The 22063-nt window shown below is 43.6% G+C and overlaps 1 protein-coding gene across 1 annotated transcript in view; it reads left to right on the top strand.

Moving 5' to 3' along the window:
* The window catches only part of STARD3 (StAR related lipid transfer domain containing 3), a gene marked incomplete in the record, with an annotated part of 483177 nt that overhangs the window by 332344 nt on the left and 128770 nt on the right, over positions 1–22063 (top strand). The window contains 1 exon segment of the mRNA XM_044055044.1: positions 20890–20982. Coding sequence (XP_043910979.1) covers positions 20890–20982 — 93 coding nt within the window.

The following is a 22063-nucleotide window of genomic DNA, read 5'->3' as shown; positions in this document are numbered from 1 at the left end:
CAGCAGATCAGAGATAGTCCATATTTTACTCCAAATTCTTCTTGCTGCCCAAAAAGAAGCTGGACCTGGGACCAGTTAACATAAGTAATTTGAGTCAGTATGTGAAGTGGTCATTCTGGATGGTCACTGTACAGTCGATCCTACAAGGTTTGCAGGCTGAGGAGCTGGATATGCTGTTCACATCTCAGGTTTTGTACCTGCACATCAAGACAGTGAAGCCATCAAGGAGATTCCTGCACTTTCTGGTGGGAACCAGTCTTTACCAGTTTTGAGCCCTGCCATTCAGACACATCACAGCCCCCTTTGTGTTCATCAAATGCATGACTTCAGTCTCACCTCTGATGCGACTACTGGAATTGAGGATTTTCTCTAACCTAGATAATCGGTCCATAGTTGCACTCATAGCATGTCATAACTTGTTTCAGCTCTGTCTTTGGGGTTCATGGTCATTGCAGCAAAATCCCAGCTGTATCCATCCCAATCCCTGGCATTTTTTGGGTGCCAGTTAGATACATTCAGTCAGAAGGCAAAATTACCACTAGCCATATTTCTGCCATTATCCAGGAAGTTACAAACATTTCAGAAAACCTGCGACCTATGGCAGCAGAAATACTCAAGGAGTTGGGCCTGATGGCTGCCCTCATTCATATGGTTCCATGTGACATATTCATCCTGAGAGTCTTACAGTGCATTAGTATGGTTTCATATGTCATATTCATCCTGAGAGTAGTACAAGTGGATACTTGGGACACAGTGTAACCAAGCAGCTGAGCCTGTAACACATACAAAGTTTTCAAACACTGTCATCAGGACCTTGCTGTGTTGGACAATCCATGGAATCTGTCCATAGGGAGCTCCTTTTTTTCAATCTATCCCCACTGCTACTGTAACTATTGATGCATCCATTCTGGGTTGGGAGTGTATTATCTACACAGAATGGTCCAAGGTACAGACACAACAGGAGGCTAAATCACCTACTAGTAAATTACCAAAAATGTCTTCATCAACCCCTAAGTCTGTCAGGCCCAAAAAAACATCCACCTCTGCTCCTCCTGTATCAGAACCATTGGTGTTACAAGCTTGGAGCTGGTCCCCAGTACTGGAGATGGTTTCTCTGATGTTAAGATTACCAATCCTGCAAAGTTCAAGATCTCCTGCCCCCTCTTCTCGATCCTGCAGGAGCTTATCAGAAGATGATGTGGATTATGTGGTGGGGAGACTTTTGAGGACTTTGGCACTAGCCAAATTATTGTCGGAGCCGACCCTGAGAGTTTTGGAACCGAATAGACCTGCCCCATCGCCATCAAATGTTCTTCATGTTTCACTGTTGCAGTCATTACATTTGGGTTATCTGTCTGCAGGTAACCCTCAGCTGGCCTGAATATCAAAGTCTTGGATTCCTTCATCGGATGCTGTCTCTTCTTCCATGACGTCAGGGGTATAAAACATGCAGCTGACGCCATTACATCAGTTTTGCTTGCCCCAGATGTCAGGTGCCCCCATAATGGGAAGCAATTATATGTTAGGTTACACCTCCAACAAAAAACAAATACACCAGAAAGCAAAAAAACACTAAACAAGAAGAAAAGTATAGCCAAGAGAAGTCAGGGGGCTGGAGGGAGGGTAACCAGGACTGCAACAGTAAATACACTCGAACATCTACATTTATGGTAAGTGTATACTACTGTACTATGTTCTTCATGTTTCACTGTTGCCACGTCCATGAATGCCAAATGCAGCAGCTACCATGTCCTAATCATCCCCTCTGGGGGAGTCCCCAAGGGATGCAGTTGTACACAATTGGCCCTCTGGTCTTTTCTACGCCCTCCCTCCCTTCCCATCGATACCCAAGGTTCTTCAGAAACCCAGTGCATTGGGAAGGACCTTAATACTTGTCATCCTGTACTGGCCTCGTCAAATCTAGTTCCCCTTCCTGTGACCTCATCTTCAGGAGGAGCCTTGGATTCTGGACCCAGTTCTGGATCTTCTGACCCACCCATCGGGAATGCTTCATCCTTCTCTTCAAGCCCTCAAGTTGACAGCATGGCTGCTCCGATTCCAAACATAGCCAGGCTACCTAACTTTTCACCTTCAGCGCAGTATATTTTGATTTCTTCTCATAAAGCTTCTCCAAGAAGATTATATCTCCGCAAATGGAAAAGATTTTCCTCCTGGGCCTTGGAAAATCATATTGACCCTTTATCTGCACCTATACCCTCCATACTGGAATTCTTAACAAAGCTTAGGGAGGGGGCAGCTGCATCTACTATTTGAGTTCAATTAGCAGCAATCTCTAATTTACATTTTGGAGAAATGGGGCCGAACATTGTCCCCCAGACTTTGCAAATCTGTCTTGTGAGGTACTAACCTGTTAAAACCACCCATTAAACCACCTCTACCCCCGTGGAACCTAAAGTTTGTATTATCTGTTGTGATCCCCCCCCCCCTTTGAGCCAGCGTCATCCTGTGACCTAAAGTTCTTAACTTGGAAGACAATTTTTTTAGCAGCTATCACTTCAGCTAGGAGGGTTTCAGAGTTGCAAGCATTGTCCATCAAACCTCCATATATGCTATTCCATAAGGACGGAGTCTCACTTCATACAAACCCATCCTTTCTACCAAAAGTATGCTCAGAATCAAACTTAAACCAATCCATAGACTTACCAGTTTTTCCCCAAGTATGGTAATAAGGCAGAATATGTTAAACCAACTCGATGTACATAGACAATTACATTTCTACAGAACAAAGGAATTTAGAAAGACTGACCAATTATTTGTGTCCTTCTCATACTGCAAAAAAGGCACTCCAATTACTAAAACAACTCCATCCAGATGGTTGTTAGATTGCATTACATCACCTACAAATCCGTAAACAAACAACTTCCCAACAAACTAAGAGCTCATTCTGCCAGGGCTATTTCCTCCTCTTCTGCCTTTCATGCTAAACTGCCAATTGATACCATTTGTGCTGCAGCAACATGGGCAAGGCCTTATACCTGTATTACTCATTACAAAGTGGATTTGGTCTCCAGGGACAGAGCCTCTTTTGGGTCCACTGTTCTGAAGAATGTTCTCCCGTGAGCCACCAAAGAAAGATGGTGCTAGGGACGCTCTCCCACCAATACAGAATGAAGGCGAGACAGGATAACATCATATAAAACAGTTATGTACTCACCATAACATACCATGTGTGTTGTCCATATTGCCTTCATTCTTGCGTCTCACCCTCCTTCCCCCAGCCTTGGCTCGTGGAGGATCAAGAGGTTGCTTGCTATTTTGCATCTAATATTCTCTGACCCTCTTGGTTTGTAAAAAAATTTTTTTTCTATATGCATATATTCGTATACCAGCAAATAAGATCTGGGGAATTCTCTAGAGCATCATGGGATAGGGAGTAAGTCACGAGCTAGTTGAAGACCTCGAGCTTTTTTAAATGGCCGTCTGAACCCACAAGTATAGAATGAAGGTGAGATGAACAATGCACATGGAACGTTATGGTGATTTCATAACTTCTTTTTTTGGTCTGATGAAAAGAATGTAGACCCTTTCTAAGCTTCTGTATCTCAAGTGCTTACCTTTGCATCAGTATATTTAGAAAAGCAGCTACTTACTCTGATAAAAGTGAATTTGGCAGCTGTATCATCTTTTGTCTGGGCTTTTCTTTGCTAGCATCTCATAAGGTATGCAAAACAGGAGGTTTTCACTCTAGACCGGGTTCCCCCTGCTTCTCATTGGGATTTGAATTTTGTATTTGAAAGACTGACTAAGCTTCACTGTAAGCCACTGAATTCCACTGATATTAAATTTCTCATCTGGAAGACTATCCTAGCGGGCATTACCTCCAAAAAAAAAAAAAGTCTCCTTTGATATTCATTCCATTCTGAATTACACTTGGAACTAACCCTTTATTTATGCACAAGGTAGCCACTCAGATGAATCTGAATTGGTACATTTATTTATTGGTATACTTTACAAACTGTTCTAACAAAGCAGAATGCCAGTTGTGTTGCTCAGATGCACACAGACAACAGATTTTACCTTCACTGCACAAAAGACTTCAGAAAACATGAAGTGTTTGTTACTATTTCTAATGCTTAGAAAGATCAAAATGTATGTAAGGATGTACATCATATTGATCACTGCTGCAGTAGCTTGGGCTGTATCCTGCCAAGAATACAGCAGCCAGCCACCTTCCAAAGCTTTAGAACACCTTCCACAAGACCAAACTGTCAGCTGAAGCTGAGCTGACAAAAAGACAGGTTTGGACACCAATCCCTTCAGAAGTTTCGTGCCATAGAAGAGTGAATTCCCAAGGCTTTCGAGGTTCAACGGTTGACTTGTGCTGTTGTTTTGCTTGGCAGAGAATTTTGCCTTTGGGAAAGAATTTCCCACATTATATCAATTATTTTATTCTTCTTTCCTGTTTGGGAAAGCTATTTTTAAGCTATGAGTGTGTTTTAATGGACTGTCACAAGGCTTAACTTCATATGCATCTTCTCTTCAGATTTCCTTAGGTTTAATTCAAGATATTGATCCTCTGTATAAGGTGATTTCTGGTAAAAGAAAGTGTGATTCCTCTTTTCCTGCAGAGATTCAAGAGTCTGTATCTGAACAGGAAATTGAAGGGACTGATACAGGGAGTGCTCTTCAGTTTTCTAATTCAGACTCTGAGGAGAGCTCTTACTGATTTCTCATGTTTGGGATGTTCATCGTGTTTCACTGTTGCAGTCAGCCCTCGGTCGGCCAGAATCCCAAAGTCTGGGTCCGGCGTCGGCTGTTCAACCATACTCCCTGATGTCAGAGCGCCAGGAGTACAAAGCCGACAGCCGATGCCATCTTCTTCAGTCTTTCTTGCCGTGCGGTGATAGCAGTTCGCAAGTGCCGGTCGGCTGACTCCTGACTATTTTTTCTGATAAACTTCAGTCCGAAGATTTTCTTCTCCACTCAAAGCTAAGTACCCTGTTGGGGAAACTTTTTTCTTGCTCCACTCCGATGTCAGAAAAAGTTAATAATTGTATTTCATGTGGGAAGCAAATACCTCATAAGGATTTTCATTCTTACTGTATTCCTTGCTTAGGCCCTGACCCACGACGTAGCTAGTTGTCGGTTTTGTGCTAGATTCAATCAACGTACAATTAAGCAAAGGTACGATTTTGCTTTTCATTACTTCGGTAAGTGCTTTAACTACAAAATGTCGTCGGATACGGTTCCGGCTACCGGAGTTCACAAATGTCGCAAGGATAAAGACAGGCCTCCGAGGTCCAAATCTGATGATAGCGCACAAGCGGAGCCAGCTTCAGGTTCGGCTGTCGTCAGTGAGGTGCTTTTGCAGCCCCTGTCGTCAGCCATTTCAGAACCGATGGCCGAAACGGACTCTCATGAGGAGCCAACCAGGCCTTTAAATATTTCTGTTGCAGGACCTTCGGACAATGCTCCTTCGGATGGGTCCGGAGCCGCTGTGCAGGTACCGGCATCCAAAGGGGTTTTCAGGCCTACTCAGCTTCTAATAAAGGCAAAGACAAAGGCAAAGACTCCTTCTAAATCAAAGACTGCAACACAGGCCTCTTCTGAACTGGCTCCCAAGTCACAGAAGCAGTTACTCAAGATGGCGGAGGATTTACTTACTATGATTAGGGGTTCACATCCCCTCCAGATAAAAGGCCAAGGCAGGATGTTTACTATGATTCCTCTGATCAGGCTTCTGTTTCCTCTGTTTCTTCTTCTGACCAGGAATATTATTTCCCTCCTTATGAGGATTCTGATGCTGAGGAATCCATTCCCTCAGCTTCTCCCCCTGAGGATTTCTCTTTTGGGGAAACTTTGCATGAAATGAGGGAACATTTCCACTGGGAAGGACAGGAGTATTTGGAATCTAAGAAAAGACTGAGGGATTTTCTTCTTCTTCCCCAACATAGACCCCTGGCTATTCCTCCTGTTTTGGATATTGTGGATGATGCCTTTTCGGAGGCTAACTTAACCCCTGACTCTTTTCCTCCTGCTCCTGTTAAGCCTGATAGATATTACAGGGTTCCTGATTCCCACCAGTTTTTATACAAGAACCCTTCTGCTGACCCTGAAACCATTTCTCAGGGTCCTAAGGGAGTTAAGGCTGCTTCTGCCAAAAATCCCATTCCTACTGAAAAGGATTCTCGATCCTTAGAAAGATGGGGCAAAAAGGTGTACACTTCTGCTACTTTGTCCATTAGGGCTTTAAACTGTCAGTTTCATATGCTGAAGTACCAGCAATTTCTCTTGTCTGTTTTAAAACAAAAGCTTACTTCCATTTCTGCCTGTGCAGATGATAAGGAATTGCATGACTTATTGCATGCCACTGAACAAGTTGGGAAGCATGGTTTACACTGTGGATTTGATGCCTTGGAGGCTTCTTGTAGGGCTGCGGCCTCTGGCACAGTCATTAGAAGGCATGCATGGCTAAGGGAACAAAATTTGCCTGAACAAGTAAAGGCTAAATTATTGGATGCTCCCGTTCAGCATAATGTTTTGTTTGGATCAAAAGCTGAAGAGGTGATTAAAAAGATGGAGGATAAGGCGAAATCCATGCAAATGGTTAAAGATTTCTTACAGGTACAGCCACCTAGATTTAGCAGGAATTGGCCTTCAAAAAATTGGTCCTTTCCCACTTCAGACAGGCCTCAGAGGGGTAGATATAGACGCTCCAGAGGAAGGCCTCAAACACAAGCCTCTTATAGACCAAGACAGTGGACTGCTTCCACCCCTAGGGGAGGAGAGGGCAGGTCACAAACTCAAACGAAACAAACTCAATGACTGCCTCTGTTGGGCTACAGGATCTTCTTGCCTGGAAGCCCCTCTCGGAGGAAAACTCTCTCTTTTTTTATCAAAATTGGACTCAAATAACCCAAGACAAGTGGGTTTTGAATGTGATTTTAAGAGGTTACAAATTCCATTTTCATACCTTGCCAAGGCCAAGCGGATGGCCAGACCTTCCAAAACATCAATGGACGGAGGCCTTAAACCAGGTGGATGCTCTTTTGGCTATGAATGCCATAGAACTGGTTCCACTGTCAGAGATGGGAAAAAGTTTTTACTCAAGGCTCTTTCTAGTCTCAAGGAAGCTAAACACATGGAGACCCATTCTGGATCTGTCGGTCTTGAACACCTTCCTAGAGATTCCAAAATTCAAGATGCTTACTCTACAGCAGCTACTTCCAATGCTGTCCAAAGATGCATGGATGGTAACTTTGGATTTAAAGGAGGCATATTTACACATTCCCATCAGGCAGGATCGCAGAAAATACCTCGGGTTCAAGGCCGGATCAAGGCACTTTCAATTCTCTGCGCTGCCCTTTGGATTGTCTGCTGCGCCCAGGGTCTTCACCAAATGCCTGGCTCCAGTAGTAGCTTACTGCAGACTCAAGGGAATTCAAATTTACCCTTATCTGGACGATTGTCTAATTCAGGCAGACAGCAAGGATGTCTTACTCCAGCATCTAGAATTTGTACAGAACCTCCTCAAGTTCCTGGGATTCTCTGTAAACATAAAGTCAAATTTGACACCATCACAACAGATAACTTTTCTGGGTGCTCTTCTAAACACCACAACCCAGATGGCATTTCTGACATCCAAAAAACAATTACAGCTGGCTTCAACTTTCAAAACCTTGGCAACTTTAACTCAACTATCTGCAAGGAAATTCCTGCAGGCTTTGGGTTACATGGCCTCCTGCATCCTTCTCGTACCATATGCAAGACTACACATGAGGAAAATACAGTGGTACCTAAAAAGTGTATGGTCTCAGCATTGCCACAGTTTAGACATACTGATCTCCGTCCTTCCTTGCCTTCAAAAAGAATTTCTTTGCTGGTCCTGGGCATGTGCTCTAAACAACGGGAAACCCTTCTGTCTGCCTCCTGCCACTCAGATTCTAACCACGGACGCCTCGGATTATGCTTGGGGAGCCCATTTCAAGGGCAATTGTCTGCAGGGCCTTTGGACAAAGGATCAGAAGCACCTGCATATCAATTTAATGGAAATGTTAGCCGTTCAGAAAGCTCTATTGGCCTTCAGGAATCTTCTACAACCAGGACAACTACTAATACGGACAGACAACACCACAGTTATGTGGTACATAAACAAGCAAGGGGGATCTCATTCCTACCCCCTTTGCAGACTAGCCATGGATCTATGGAACACAGCTCTAGCTTGCAATCTGGATCTTCAAGCTCAGTTTCTACCAGGGAAACAAAACTTCCTGGCAGACAGTCTGAGCAGAAACCTTTCGGATCCACACGAATGGATGCTGGACACCAAAATATTCAGGATTATAACAGCAGTCTGGGGATGTCCTCACATAGACCTCTTGCATCCCATCTCAATCATCAACTACAGAATTTGTGCACCAGGACTTTCCACAGAGAAGCTTGGAAAGTGGATGCCCTGTCATTCAGTTGGAGGAACCTCTTGGGATATGCCTTTCCACCTCTTCCTCTTCTTCCACGGGTCTTATTGAAGATAAAACAGGAGAAGCCCAAGCTGATTATCTTGCTGGCTCCAAATTGGCCTCGGCAGTTTTGGTATCCAACTCTAAAAAACCTATGCCTGGAGCCCCCTTGGGTTTTACCTCAGTCTCCGAACCTTCTGTCCCAACATCCGGGTCAGGTTCTACACTCTCATGTCAGAACTCTCTGCCTGGCGGCCTGGTTAATACAGGGCCTTTGATTTCTTCTTTCCTACCCAAGCAGGTTATGGATGTCATTTTAGAAGCCAGATGTCCTAGCACTAGAAAATCTTATGCAGGAAAATGGAAAAGATTTTGTTCCTGGATGCAGTCTCAGGATTCTGATCCTCTTCTTCCTAACATTACTTTAATTTTACTTTACTTGACACATCTCTTACATAAGGGTCTCTCTTTCTCTTCCATTAAGATACATGTCTCTGCTATTTCTGCTCATTATAATACAGACCCTCCCATCTTTTCCCACCAGCTCATGAGACAGTTTCTCAGAGGAGCTAAGAACTTAAGACCTCCTAGATCTCCTCCCATTCCTGCTTGGGATCTCAACTATGTTTTGGAAAAACTAACCTTGCCTCCTTTTGAGCCTGCTGCCTCTTCTGACATCAAGTTTTTATCTTGGAAGACAGCTATTCTGTTAGCCCTAACCTCTGCCAGGAGAGTTTCAGAGTTACAAGCTCTTATGGCTGTGGAACCTTATATTATTTTTCATCAAGATAGGGTATCTTTGAGGACTAATCCTACTTTCATGCCTAAGGTGGTTTCCAAAGTGGCTTTAAATCAAACTATCCACTTGCCAACCTTTTTCTCCACTCCTCAAAATAAAGGGGAAAGGATCTTACATTCCTTGGATGTACACAGACAACTACGTTTTTACCTGGACAGAACCAAGGACATCAGAAAATCAGAACAATTGTTTGTTTCTTATGCTTCAAGTTCCCAAGGTAAAGCCATTTCAAAACAGACCATTTCTAAATGGATTGCTCATGGAATCAGAGTTTGTTATTCACACCATGGAAAGCAAATCCCTGGGAATATACGGACTCATTCCACCAGAGCTGCTGCCACTTCTGCGGCCTTCCTCAGGGGAGTTCCTACCAAAGACATTTTGGAAGCTGCAACTTGGAGTTCAGTGCATACTTTTTCTAAGCACTACAATCTACCTCTCTACTCTAAGTCTAGGGCAGGCTTTGCCTCTGCAGTCTTGCAGGGCCTTTTAGCCGCCCCTTCTTCTTTATGACCACCTCCCTTTCTTTCAGCTTTGGGATTCTACCCTACAGTCATGACTGCAACAGTGAAACACGATGAACATAGTACAGTTGTGTACACCTACCATAAATGTAGATGTTCGAGTGTCTTCACTGTTGCAGTCTGGGTTTCCCTCCCTCCTGTCCCCTCTTGTTTTTGCTTTTGTATAGTTCCTTTTTTCACCATTCTTCTGAGGTGTATTTGCATAGATTATGGGACCTTTTTCATTTTGGGACTCCTGACATCTGGGTCAAGAAAAACTGGAGAAGATGGTGTCGGCTGTCTGCTTTGTACTCCTGGCGCTCTGACGTCAGGGAGTATGGTTGAACAGCCGACGCCGGACCCAGACTTTGGGATTCTGGCCGACCGAGGGCTGCCTGCCGGCAGGGGAGAACCCTACAGTCATGACTGCAACAGTGAAGACACTCGAACATCTACATTTATGGTAGGTGTACACAACTGTACTTTTCTCTTACTCTGAGACTATTTCAGAATGTGCCAGTGATTTCATTGTGAGAACACTGAGGTTTCCCAGTTCTTCAGAAAATACTGTGAACTGTTACAGAACAAATTTCCAGAACCTTCTCCCATTCCTCTAATTTTTTTTCAGCTTTGGAGGATGTGTGTGTCAGTGCCTGCAATTTTTTTCTGATAGTCAGCTAGCTGCCCCCTAAACAGGTAGATGGAATATATAAAGTGCCTTAGCCTTTTAAGTTTTTAAACACACTGCACAAACCTGATCTAGCAGCTATAGCCTTACTTAATCCTACTGCTAAATATTTGGTTAATTCCAGTCTTATTCTTTCTGACAAGGAAGGAATGGTAATTGACAATTGTGGGAAGAAAAGTGTATGCTTCTGCAGCTTTGATTTTCAGAATTTTGAATTGTCAGACTTGCATGTTAGTTTAGTCTGACTAATTGTGAAAGTATTAGAAATGTCTAGTCTGCAGTTTCGTTTCTTCTTATGAGGAAAGATCTTCTTTAAATTATTTAGTTTCTTCCATTGTACAATTGTATACTTCACTTGTATGGCTCACTTGATACTTCTTCAAGGGCTAGGGGCACTGCTACTGCTTAGAGGAGGTTTGCCTGGCTGCATTCTCAGAGACTCCCAGATGATGTGAAGAATTAGATTTTGAGTTCTCCTTTGGATAGAGATTGTTTTTGGCCCCCCTGCTGCAGAGGTGATCAAAGAGTTTGATGAAAGGGGTAAGTTCAAACAGGGAATCTGTTATGATTTTTCAGCCCTCCTTTTCCAAATTGTCTAAGGGATTCTCTAACCTGTCATCCAGTTTTGTCAAGATACAAAATAAACAGTCTCAACAAAATGCCAGTAAACAGTTGCTTTGCAAGAAATACCAAGGGGTTCTGAAAATAATTCAGAATTCCTCTCCAAAACTAATTACAGTCCAACAAGTCAGAATGACTATTTAAGGGACCTTGTCCCCACCATGGCATCCCATTTTCCCTTCCAGAAAATCTGAATTTCCATTTTCCCTTTGGCAACAGAGTATCAAACAGATGTGTCCTGAAGATCATTCATCAAGGTTACAGATTGCAGTGGGAGGAAATACCCTCTTTTCAGAGAGTAATTCTTCCTCCACTACAACACACCCTTTTATTTCCCTCTGTACTTCCAACACATGCTGTCTCAGGGAGTGAAAGAGCCAGTTCTTCCTTCCCACGTGGAGAATGTTTTTTTTTTTTATTTTTATTCAGGGATGTTTTAACTGCCAAAGAAAGAAAATACTTGGAGACCAGTTCTGGGTCTTTCTTTCCTAGACCTGTTTGTGTTAGTAACTAAATTCAAAATGATGTCACTTCACAAACCTATTACCTCTTCTTTTTTTTCAAGTTACCTGGTAACAACTTTAAAAGATGCTTAAAACAACCCTGTTCATCAAGATTTCAGTCATTTCTTAAGGGTTTTGTGTGTATCACATTATCAGTTCTCTGCTTTTGAATTATCCATTGCATTAAACATTCACAGAGTGTCTAGCTTCAGTTAAAGTTCATTGCAGGCTACAGGGATTTCCGATTTTTCCATATTTAAAAACATTCTTATCTTTGCAGAGTGTTTTTCAGTCTCAGGAATCTCTCACTTGGATGCAAAATCTTTTTACATACTCTAGGATTCCAAGAGAACGTTCAAAAGTCTTTTTTTTTATTCCTTGTTTCACAGGATTGTTTTCCTGAGGTGTCTTCAAGGCACCTTAGTTCAAGAAAGAGCTTTTCTTCCACAGGAAAACATAGATCTACATCTAGAGCTATTTCTTAGGTTTTCCACTCAGACTTCAGTCACTGCGAGGGAATACCTCAGGATTTTGGGTCTCATGGACTCCTTCTCATGGTACCACTGAGAAGACTCCACATGAGAAAGCTACTATGGCATCTGAAGTCTCTCTGGTTCCAGCACTAAACATCCTTTGTCTTTTCAAATCCCATTGCTGGGGTTTGTCAGAAGAGAAAGTTATTGGTGAAAGCAAATATTCCTAAGTCCGGGTCTCCCCTTTTCCCTCCCTGTTCCAAAGAGTCAGTCACAGCAGATGCCTTGGACTCTGCTTTGGGAGCAGTTTCAGGAGGAATAAAAGTGCAGTGTGTCTCTGTGTGTGTGATTCCAAGAACAGATGCAAGCATGTAAATGTAAAAGAAGTGCATGCCTTCATCAAGGTACTCTACTCTTAATCATCTTTGGTCGCCAAGACCAAGTTGTTGTGGACAATACTAAAATCATGTGTCAACAAGTAATGAGGAACCAAGTTGACCCCCCCCCCCCTTTGCAGACTAGCCATATTACCTTGTAGTATATTTTCACAGCACAATTTCTCTCTACAGGCCAACATTCTAGAGGACAGGTTAAGTCAGACTGTATTGATTCCTTATGAGTGGTCTCTGAATCTTTCAGTAGTGGAGCAGGTCTTCCTCCAGTGGAGTCAGCCTTGCTGCGATCTCTTTGCATCTCCTTCCAGCGCGAAGTGCAGCGAGTTTTTTGCTCTGATCCCCCTACTGGAGGAGTCCCCCAGAGATGCTCTAGTCCATGCTTGGCCTCATGGTCTTCTGTATGCTTACCTTCCAGTACCTCTTTTTCTGAGGTTTCTACAGAAAGCTCGTCGACTGGGGAGCAAAAGTGATCCTCATTGCCCCGTTTTGGCCTCGCCAGGTATGGTTTCTCTTCCTTTGGTCTCACCTTCTAGCTCTGCCTTGGATCCCATTCAGGATCTGATTTCACACCAATCAGGGGTTCCTCATCTGAATCTGGACAGTTTGAAGCTCACAGCTTGGCTGCTCCAGTTCCCATGATCACTAGGACTCTTGGATTATCCTCCTCAGTTCGGTCTATTTTAGTGGTTGCGCATAAGTCTTCTACCAGGAAGGTTTATCGCAGTAAATGTTAATGTTTTTCCTTTTGGGCCTCTCAAAGGAGTTTAGACCCCTTCACGGCTCCTATCTCTGCCATTCTTGATTTTCTAGCTGATATTTTTCAGCACGGAGCTAGTTCTTCTACTGTCAAGGTTCAGTTGGCTGCCATTTCTCATTTTCATGTGGGTGAGAATTCTGCCTCTCTAGCCTCTTCCAGGCTGTGTAAAGCCTTTATCAAAGGGACTTTTCTGTTACACCCCCCCCCCCCCCATCAAGGATCCTGTTCACCCATGGGACCTTACTATGGTTCTTCAAGCTCTGGTTCGCCCCTCCTTTTGAACACGCTGCAACCACAGATCTAAAATTCTTATCTTGGACAACAGCATTTCTGGTGGCTATTACTTCTGCAAAAAGGGTTTCAGAACTGCAGGCCTTGTCCGTCAGTGTTCCTTATATGATTTTCCACAAAGATAGGGTTTCCCTTCGGACCAATCCATCCTTTCTTCCCAAGATAACATCACCAGTTAATATCAATCAAACCATCAGTGTACCAGTTTTCTTTCCTAATTTTACTAACAAGATGGAATACAAACTCCACCTGCTGGATGTTCATAGACAGTTATGATTCTATTTGCACAGGACAAAAAATTTCTGCAAGTCCAATCAACTGTTTGTATCCTTCTATAAATCCTTTTTGGGCAAACCTGTCTCCATGGTCACTATTGTTTGGTGGATTTTTTCATGCACCCTTCAGGTCTCTAAGAACAGAGGCATGTCTCCTCCGGGTCAGGTGAAGGTCATTCCACTAGGTCCATGGCTACGTCTGTGGCCTTTTGGTCTAGAGTCTCTTTGGATGACATTTGTTCTGCAGCTACTTGGTCCTAATCTCATACATTTACTTCTCATTACAAATTGGATTTGACTTCTAGAAGGAGAGCATCCTTTGGTTCCGTGATGCTCCAGAATATCTTTCCATGCGGGCCACCCAGGAGTTCAGTAACTGGGGACTCTGTCCCACAGATTGAAGACCAAATGAAGTAAACTACTTCAGAAAAAGAAGTTATGTACTCACCATAACGTTCCATCTGAGTAGTGCTGCTTAATCTGTCTTCAGCCATCCCTCCCTCCTTCCCACGGACCTTGGCATATGAACAGCCTATGGGTTGCAGTTATAGGTCACAAGTATTTTTTCAGGTCGGGTTATCAGTATAAGAATCAGCAAACTCGACCTGGAGGTAGGAAGGTAGTGGAGGTGTATTATAGGTAAGGGGAGGATCTTGAAGCTCGGAGCAGATGCTAGTAAGATTGCCGGCTCAGATCCGATACGAATCTGGTATCCCACAGGTTGAAGGAAAATGAAGTAGAACTACTCAGATGGAACATTATAGTGAGTACATAACTTCTTTTTACTTCCTAATATCTCACTTGCACATGCACGCTCACAATTTAAGTGTATGCCATAGAAGTTGAAAGGGAAAAAACACAACAGGATCCAGCAACAGGGAGCTCTACTTTAAGTGCACCTTGTCCTTCATGAGTGACTGATGAGAGAGCAGATGTACTGCACAGCATCAGGTTGGTGAGTCCGGAGGGACAGAGAGGAGATGCACTGCACGGCATCAGGTTGTTGAGCCTGGAGGGACAGAGAGGAGATGTACTGCATGGCATCAGGTTGGTGAGTCCGGAAGGACAGAGAGGAGATGCACTGCACGGCATCAGATTGGTGAGTCCAGCGGAACAGAGAGCAGCATCAGGTTGGTGATTTGAGATGGGAGTTAGCATATATAGAAAGTAGTCAATCTAAGTTTAGCCTGCATCTTGCGAGAAAGAAAAAAACTGATGCTGACAGGAAAATGCATTCCTTTTTCTTTTTAGTCTTCTTTCAAGGGTAGTACAGCTGAGAGGTAGGGTCTTTTTTTTCTGCCTGGCACTCTGGTTTATCTTGAAGTTTGTAAGTATTTGACTGGAGTGTTGTAACCTTTGATATTTGCTGGATGTTCATCGTGCATACAGCTGCAGTAATCACAGATGGGTTCTCTGCCGTCAGGCAGTCCCTTGGTCGGCCGAATTCCAAAGTCTAGGTCCGGCGTCGGTTATAGTCGCTTTCTCTACTGACGTCAGTGAGGCCAGAGTATATAAGACACAGCCGACGCCATGTTCTTCAGTCTTTTTTGCCGTGCGGTGCCCGAAGCAGAAGCAGTTCGCAAGTGCTGGTCGGCCAGCTCCTGAATTACGGAAATATTGGAAACCGAAGTCTTCATTAAAGCTAAGTACCCCGCTGGGGAAACTTTTCTTGCCTCAGACCGATGTCAGAAAAAGTTAATAATTGTATTTCTTGTGGGAAGCAAATACCGCATAAGGATTTCCATTCCCTCTGCATACCTTGCTTAGGCCCAGACCACGACGTCTCGGGCTGTCGCTTTTGCGCTACCTTCAATAAACGCACTATTAAGCGTCGGGCGGAGTTCGCCCAACACTATTTTGGTAAAGCCTTTGATTATAAAATGTCGTCGGACACTCCGACTACCGTTTTGTCCAAAAAACGCAAGGACCGACACGCGAGGCCCGCGGTCCCCGCCGACACCACGCCAAAGCAGGCTACACGTGGTCCGGTTCTCAGCGAGACGCCTTTGCAGTCCCTGACTACCGACGACACTCCCTTGGCGGTGTCCTCTGTACCCGAGACCGCTGGGTCCTCGGCCCTTTCCCAGACTACAACCACCAAAGCCTTTGCTAATGTTGAGCCTTGTAATGTGGACAGGTCCACTTCCACCCATGGTGTCTTTAGACCCTCATCTTCTTTTTCTATTAAGGCCTTTACTAAATCCAAAGTAGCCAGGCATCCCAAGAGGCCTGTTGCACAGGGCCCATCTCCTGATCCCATGCCTAAAAAACAGATGCTTAAAATGGCTGAGGATTTAATTACTCTTATCAGGGGTTCTCAACCTCCTCCAGACAAGAGACCCAGAGTGGAGGAAGATTCTCCCTCTTCTGATCAGGGATCCATTTTATCAGAACATTCTGATGTAGAGGAACACTCTTACTCCCCTTTTGAGGATTTGGATGCAGAGCAGTCCATTCCTTCTGTATCTCCTCCTGCGGATTTTTCCTTTGGGGAAACCTTGCACACTTTGAGGGAACACTTCCATTGGGAAGGCCAAGACACTTCAAATTCCAAGAAAAGACTTAGGGAATTTCTTTTGTTACCTCAACACAGACCTCTGGCGATACCCCCTGTTTTGGACATACTTGATGTTTATTCGGAGGCTTGCCTTAACCCGGATTCTCTGCCTCCTGCACCAGTCAAACCTGATAGGTACTACAGAGTACCTAACTCGCACCAATTTCTATTCAAAAGCCATAATGCTGACCCTGAAACCATTTCACAAGGCCCCAAGGGATTGAAGGCCTCCACTGCCAAGAATCCACTTCCTGCAGAAAGAGAGTTAAGATCTTTAGAAAGGTGGGGAAAAAAGGTATATACCTCGGCCACCCTAGCCATGAGGGCCTTAAATTGTCAGTTTCATATGCTTAAATATCAACAGTTCCTATTATCACAATTAAGGAATAAAATGTCTCAACCTGAACAACCAGATTTGAAGGAGTTACAGGATATGATGCATAGTGCAGAGCAAGTGGGTAAACACACCTTACAATGTGGTTATGATGCCCTAGAGGCCTCAAGTAGAGCAGCTGCTACAGGATCAGTCATTCGCAGACATGCCTGGCTTAGGGAACAAAATTTGCCTGATCATGTGAAAGCAAAACTTCTAGATGCTCCTTTACAAAAGGATGTGCTGTTTGGTACTAATGCTGAGGAGATACTACGGAAAATGGAAGAAAAAGCCAAATCTATGCAAACTGTCAAAGCTTTTTTACAGGTCCAACCACCACGTGCAGAAATTGGCCTTCAAAAAAACTGGTCATTTCCAGCCACTGACAAGCCCCAAAGAGGTAGATACAGACGCACAAGGGGCAGAGGGCAATCACAAGGATCATATAGAGGCCGACAATGGCAAACTCCAGCACCAAGAGGTGGCGAAGACAGTGCACAACAATACAGGAAGCAAACCCAATGACTCCCTCATTTCCATGCCAAGCATGTCTCAGCTGGCAGCACCTTTGGGAGGAAAGCTAGCATTATTTGCAAGCAATTGGCATATTATCACAACAGACAAATGGATCCTGGACATTATAAACAGAGGCTACAAATTTCAATTCCACACTCTTCCAAAAATGAGAGGCATGCCAAACCTGCCACAAAATCAAAGGGCAGAGGCACAACTGCAAATTTCAAAGCTCATAAGCATGAGAGCTATTCAAGAGGTACCTACTCACGAACAAAGTCAAGGTTTTTATTCAAGACTTTTTCTGGTACCAAGGAAAGGAACCGACTGGAGACCCATTTTGGACTTATCCATCCTAAACACATTCCTACTCGTACCAAAATTCAAGATGCTCACATTACAGCAGCTTCTTTCCATGCTGGGCAAGGAGTTTTGGCTGGTAACATTGGACCTCAAGGAGGCATACCTGCATGTCCCAATCAGACAAAGCTGCAGAAGATACCTCAGATTTCTTGCAGGTTCAATCCACTATCAATTCTCTGCATTGCCCTTTGGCTTATCTACTGCACCCAGAGTATTCACAAAGTGCCTGGCATCAGTGATTGCCTACTGCAGACTTCAAGGGATACAAATTTACCCTTATCTGGACGACTGCCTGATCCAAGCGGACAGCAAGCACATACTTCTGGAACATCTGGCATATGTGACACGGTTACTGCTTTCTCTGGGATACACAATCAACAAAGAGAAATCAAGGCTAACACCATCTCAGAAAATAACTTTCCTGGGTGCCAACTTGGACACAAACACCCAGATGGCCTACCTTACGCCAGAAAAACAGGGGCAACTATCTCAGTACTTCAAAATACTAGCAAAAAGTACCAGGCTTACTGCAAGGAAAATCCTGCAGGCTCTGGGATTCATGGCATCTTGCACTCTTTTAATCCCATGTGCAAAGCTGCATATCAGGAAACTTGAATGGTACCTAAAAAACCTATGGTGTCAACACAGTCACAGTTTGGAAACAATAATACCGATAATTCCATGTTTGCAAAAGGAATTTCTATGGTGGGCCCAAGCATGTCAAGCAAACACAGGCCTCCCATTCTGCAAGCCTCAAGCAAAGCAAGTCATCACAACAGACGCCTCAGATTACGCCTGGGGGGCGCATATGACGGACAGGTGCATTCAGGGCAAATGGACCCAAAAGGAAAAGCACCTTCACATCAATCAAAAAGAAATGCTAGCAGTAATAAATGCAATTACAGCTTTCAAGGACTTCCTGCATCCAGGACAATTACTGATAAGAACAGACAACACCACAGTAATTTTGTACATAAACAAACAAGGAGGAACACATTCATACCCCTTGTGCAGACTAGCCATGTCTCTTTGGAACTTGGCTCTGGAATGGCAAATCGAACTTCAAACACAGTACTTGCCAGGATTGGAAAACACACTGGCAGACAATCTAAGCAGAAATATGACAGATCCACACGAATGGAAGTTACATCCTCAGGTGTTTACAGAAATAATCCAAGCATGGGGGAGGCCTGACGTAGATCTTTTTGCCTCCCACAGGAATCATCAATTGAAAAAGTTTTGTTCAAGGACCTTTCATCCAAAGGCCTGGAGAGTGGACGCCCTTTCATTCAGTTGGACAGCATGGACAGTTTACGCATTCCCACCTCTGCCTCTTCTGCCCAAGGTGCTTTTGAAAGCAAGAGCAGACAGACCGAAGATGATACTGATTGCTCCAGATTGGCCAAGGCAACACTGGTACCCACTCCTGAGGAGCCTAACACATACCCCTCCCTGGTCCCTGCCTCTAATGCCTCTCCTGTTGACTCAGCACATCTACAAAACTCTTCACAGTCAGCTGAAAACACTCAATCTCGCTGCATGGAAAATTCCTTAACACCACAACAGACCCTACTCTCCAAGGAGGTACAGGATGTCATTTTGGAGGCCAGAAGGCCATCTACTAGAAAAGCTTACTCCGCAAAATGGAAGCGGTTTTGCTCTTGGAATGAGAAAAGAGGCCAGGACCCTAGAAAACTGAACTTGCCTCAGGTATTACAGTATCTAGCTGAGCTGCTGAACAGTGGACTTTCATTTTCTTCCATTAAAATCCATGCCTCAGCCATTTCTGCAGAATTCAACACTGATCCTCCTTTATTTTCTCACCCACTCTTACGACAGTTCCTCAGAGGGGCTAAGAATATAAGACCACCAAGGAAGCAACCAATACCAGCCTGGGATCTTAATTACATACTAGAAAAATTAACATTGCCTCCTTTTGAACCAGCTGCCTCAGCAGATTTGCAATATTTGTCCTGGAAAACAGCCTTCCTTCTGGCTATCACTTCAGCTCATAGAGTTTCGGAACTACAGGCCCTCATGGCGGTGCAGCCCTTTCTCATCTTCCATCAGGACAGGGTTTCCCTTCATACCAACCCATCATTTATGCCTAAAGTAGTATCCAGGGTAGCTTTAAATCAAGCCATATACCTTCCTACCTTTTACCCCAATCCTCAAAACAAAGGGGAAAGGCTGCTACATTCTTTAGACATCCATAGGCAGCTACGTTACTATTTGGACAGAACAAAGTCCTTCAGGAAATCAGAACAACTCTGTGTCCTATGCTGCTCAAGGGAAGCCAGTCTCCAAGCAGACTATTTCAAAGTGGACAGGCCACTGCATACGGTTTTGTTCTTCCTATCATGGGAAATCTGTTCTTACAGGTATCAGATCACACTCCACCAGGGCCACAGCTACCTCTACAGCCTTCCTCAGAGGAGTTCCTACCAAAGATATTTTGGAGGCAGCCACTTGGAGTTCTGTACATACCTTCACAAAACACTACCACCTGCCTTTATATTCCAGAACTAGAGCAGGCTTTGCCACTGCTGTGTTGCAGGGCATTCTGGCTCAACCCAGTTCCTCCTAGTACCTACCACCCTGTGCGTAGCTTTGGGACTCTACCCATCTGTGATTACTGCAGCTGGTATGCACGATGAACATAGTACAGTTTTGTACCTACCATAAATGTAGATGTTCGAGTGCTAATACAGCTGCAGTACAGGTTTCCCTCCCTCCTTCCCCACTTGGTAAAGGCATGGGGCCTAACAACCCCTTCATACAACCTGACTGGGTTATCCTTCTATGGTTTATTTGCTTGCAACTACTGATTTTGGATTACATTGCATTGCTTTTATATACATATATACATAATTTATGTATTGCCTTCCTTCTGGGGGCACCTGACATCTGGGGCAAGAAAGACTGAAGAACATGGCGTCGGCTGTGTCTTATATACTCTGGCCTCACTGACGTCAGTAGAGAAAGCGACTACAGCCGACGCCGGACCTAGACTTTGAAATTCGGCCGACCGAGGGACCGCCTGACGGCAGAGAACCCATCTGTGATTACTGCAGCTGTATTAGCACTCGAACATCTACATTTATGGTAAGTACAAAACTGTACTTTCTCTTCCTTTGCTGATATAAATTCTCTCCTTCTACTAAGCATTTTATCTGCTAAGCATTTGACATGCATGTCATGCTTTCTGGAGTTTATTTGAAGTGTTTATGATTTACCCCCCCCCCCACACACACACACTCACTGTTGCAGTCACCATTTTCACAATGTAATAGTAAGCATGTTAATGGTATTCATTCAAATGTTTGTGTACAGTATTTGAGTGTTCTTAATCTTTCAGGAAAAAGAATATGTCCAGAAAGGCAAAGAAGCTATGAAGGTAGTGGACCAAATCCTTTTGCAGGAAGAACACTGGACATGGGAGAAGACCAATGCAAGTAGTATTTCATTCTGTTGTCTCTTAAGATTTTTTTTTTCCTCAATGAATCATTAAGGCTTGTAGGCACATACCTCTCCTGTTTCCATTAGGAATGTGGGATACTATTCAAACACATTTAAAAAAGAGCTTGACATGTATGGGAAATGTATAAGCACATTATCAAAGAGACTGAGGAAAATTTTTAGGCTTCAATGAATGGTATTGTGAAATTCTACTGCACTGGGTCATTTATTTTTGCTTCAGAAAAAGGGAAATGTAAGATGTATCCTGTTTCTTTAAATTATCGCCACAAGTATGTTGGTCATGTGAATTCCTGTGTTTAAGACAATTTAAAATGATGACGGGGATTCAGAAAATTCATTTTTTTAGTTATCAGACTTAGTTTCATGTTTATTATTTATTCACTGATCTACATCACAGTTTGTGCTTGGACTCTAAACCGGAGTACATCAGCTGGAAGTGTGTAGTGTTACTATAGCTATTACAGTTATTGCAGTGTGATGCCGTCACACAAGTTAAGGAAGCTACCTTTTCTCTTCACCAGAAGTCACCCGAGGTACTATGTGAGCCTTTTTTTTCCTAGTTTCGCTTTGGCCACACGGACACATGCTGGTTTTGAATTTTTACATGTATGAGTAAATTCACAGCCTAAACTGTAATTTATTGCTGGTATAACATGTGATCTAATCATAGCTATGGTGGTCTTTTGTGTCCCTTAATCTTTCAGCCACTTGAAGAGGTTAGCTGCACTTGGGCAGACTTCATTTAAGGAGGATTTAGTTGTTTCATTTCATAGCTGTGATTCGGTAAGCTCAGTCCCCATAAAGAGGCATGAGTAGTGAATACATTTTGATTTATTTTCCTCTCAGAATCTGTTTTAAATAGAAAATGAGCCTATGTGATTTGACTGAAACTATAGTTTTGTTTGTTTTGTGGTGATTATTTTATAAGGCTTTTGTTGGAGGTCTTCTTGCCTAGTTTCCAACTCATGCTTTTGCAGAAAGTGTGTCCTTTTTAAGCTCGTGTGTTTAATCTTCTTCATAGCGAGTCATTCTAACTGCAAAATATAACATTA

Source organism: Protopterus annectens, chromosome 13.part0 (genome assembly GCF_019279795.1).
Source record: "Protopterus annectens isolate FY-2018-M chromosome 13.part0, PAN1.0, whole genome shotgun sequence".
NCBI classification, from domain to species: Eukaryota; Metazoa; Chordata; order Ceratodontiformes; family Protopteridae; genus Protopterus; species Protopterus annectens.
The sequence above is the reverse complement of the archived record's forward strand: the minus strand, read 5'-3'. Positions and strand labels throughout refer to the sequence as shown.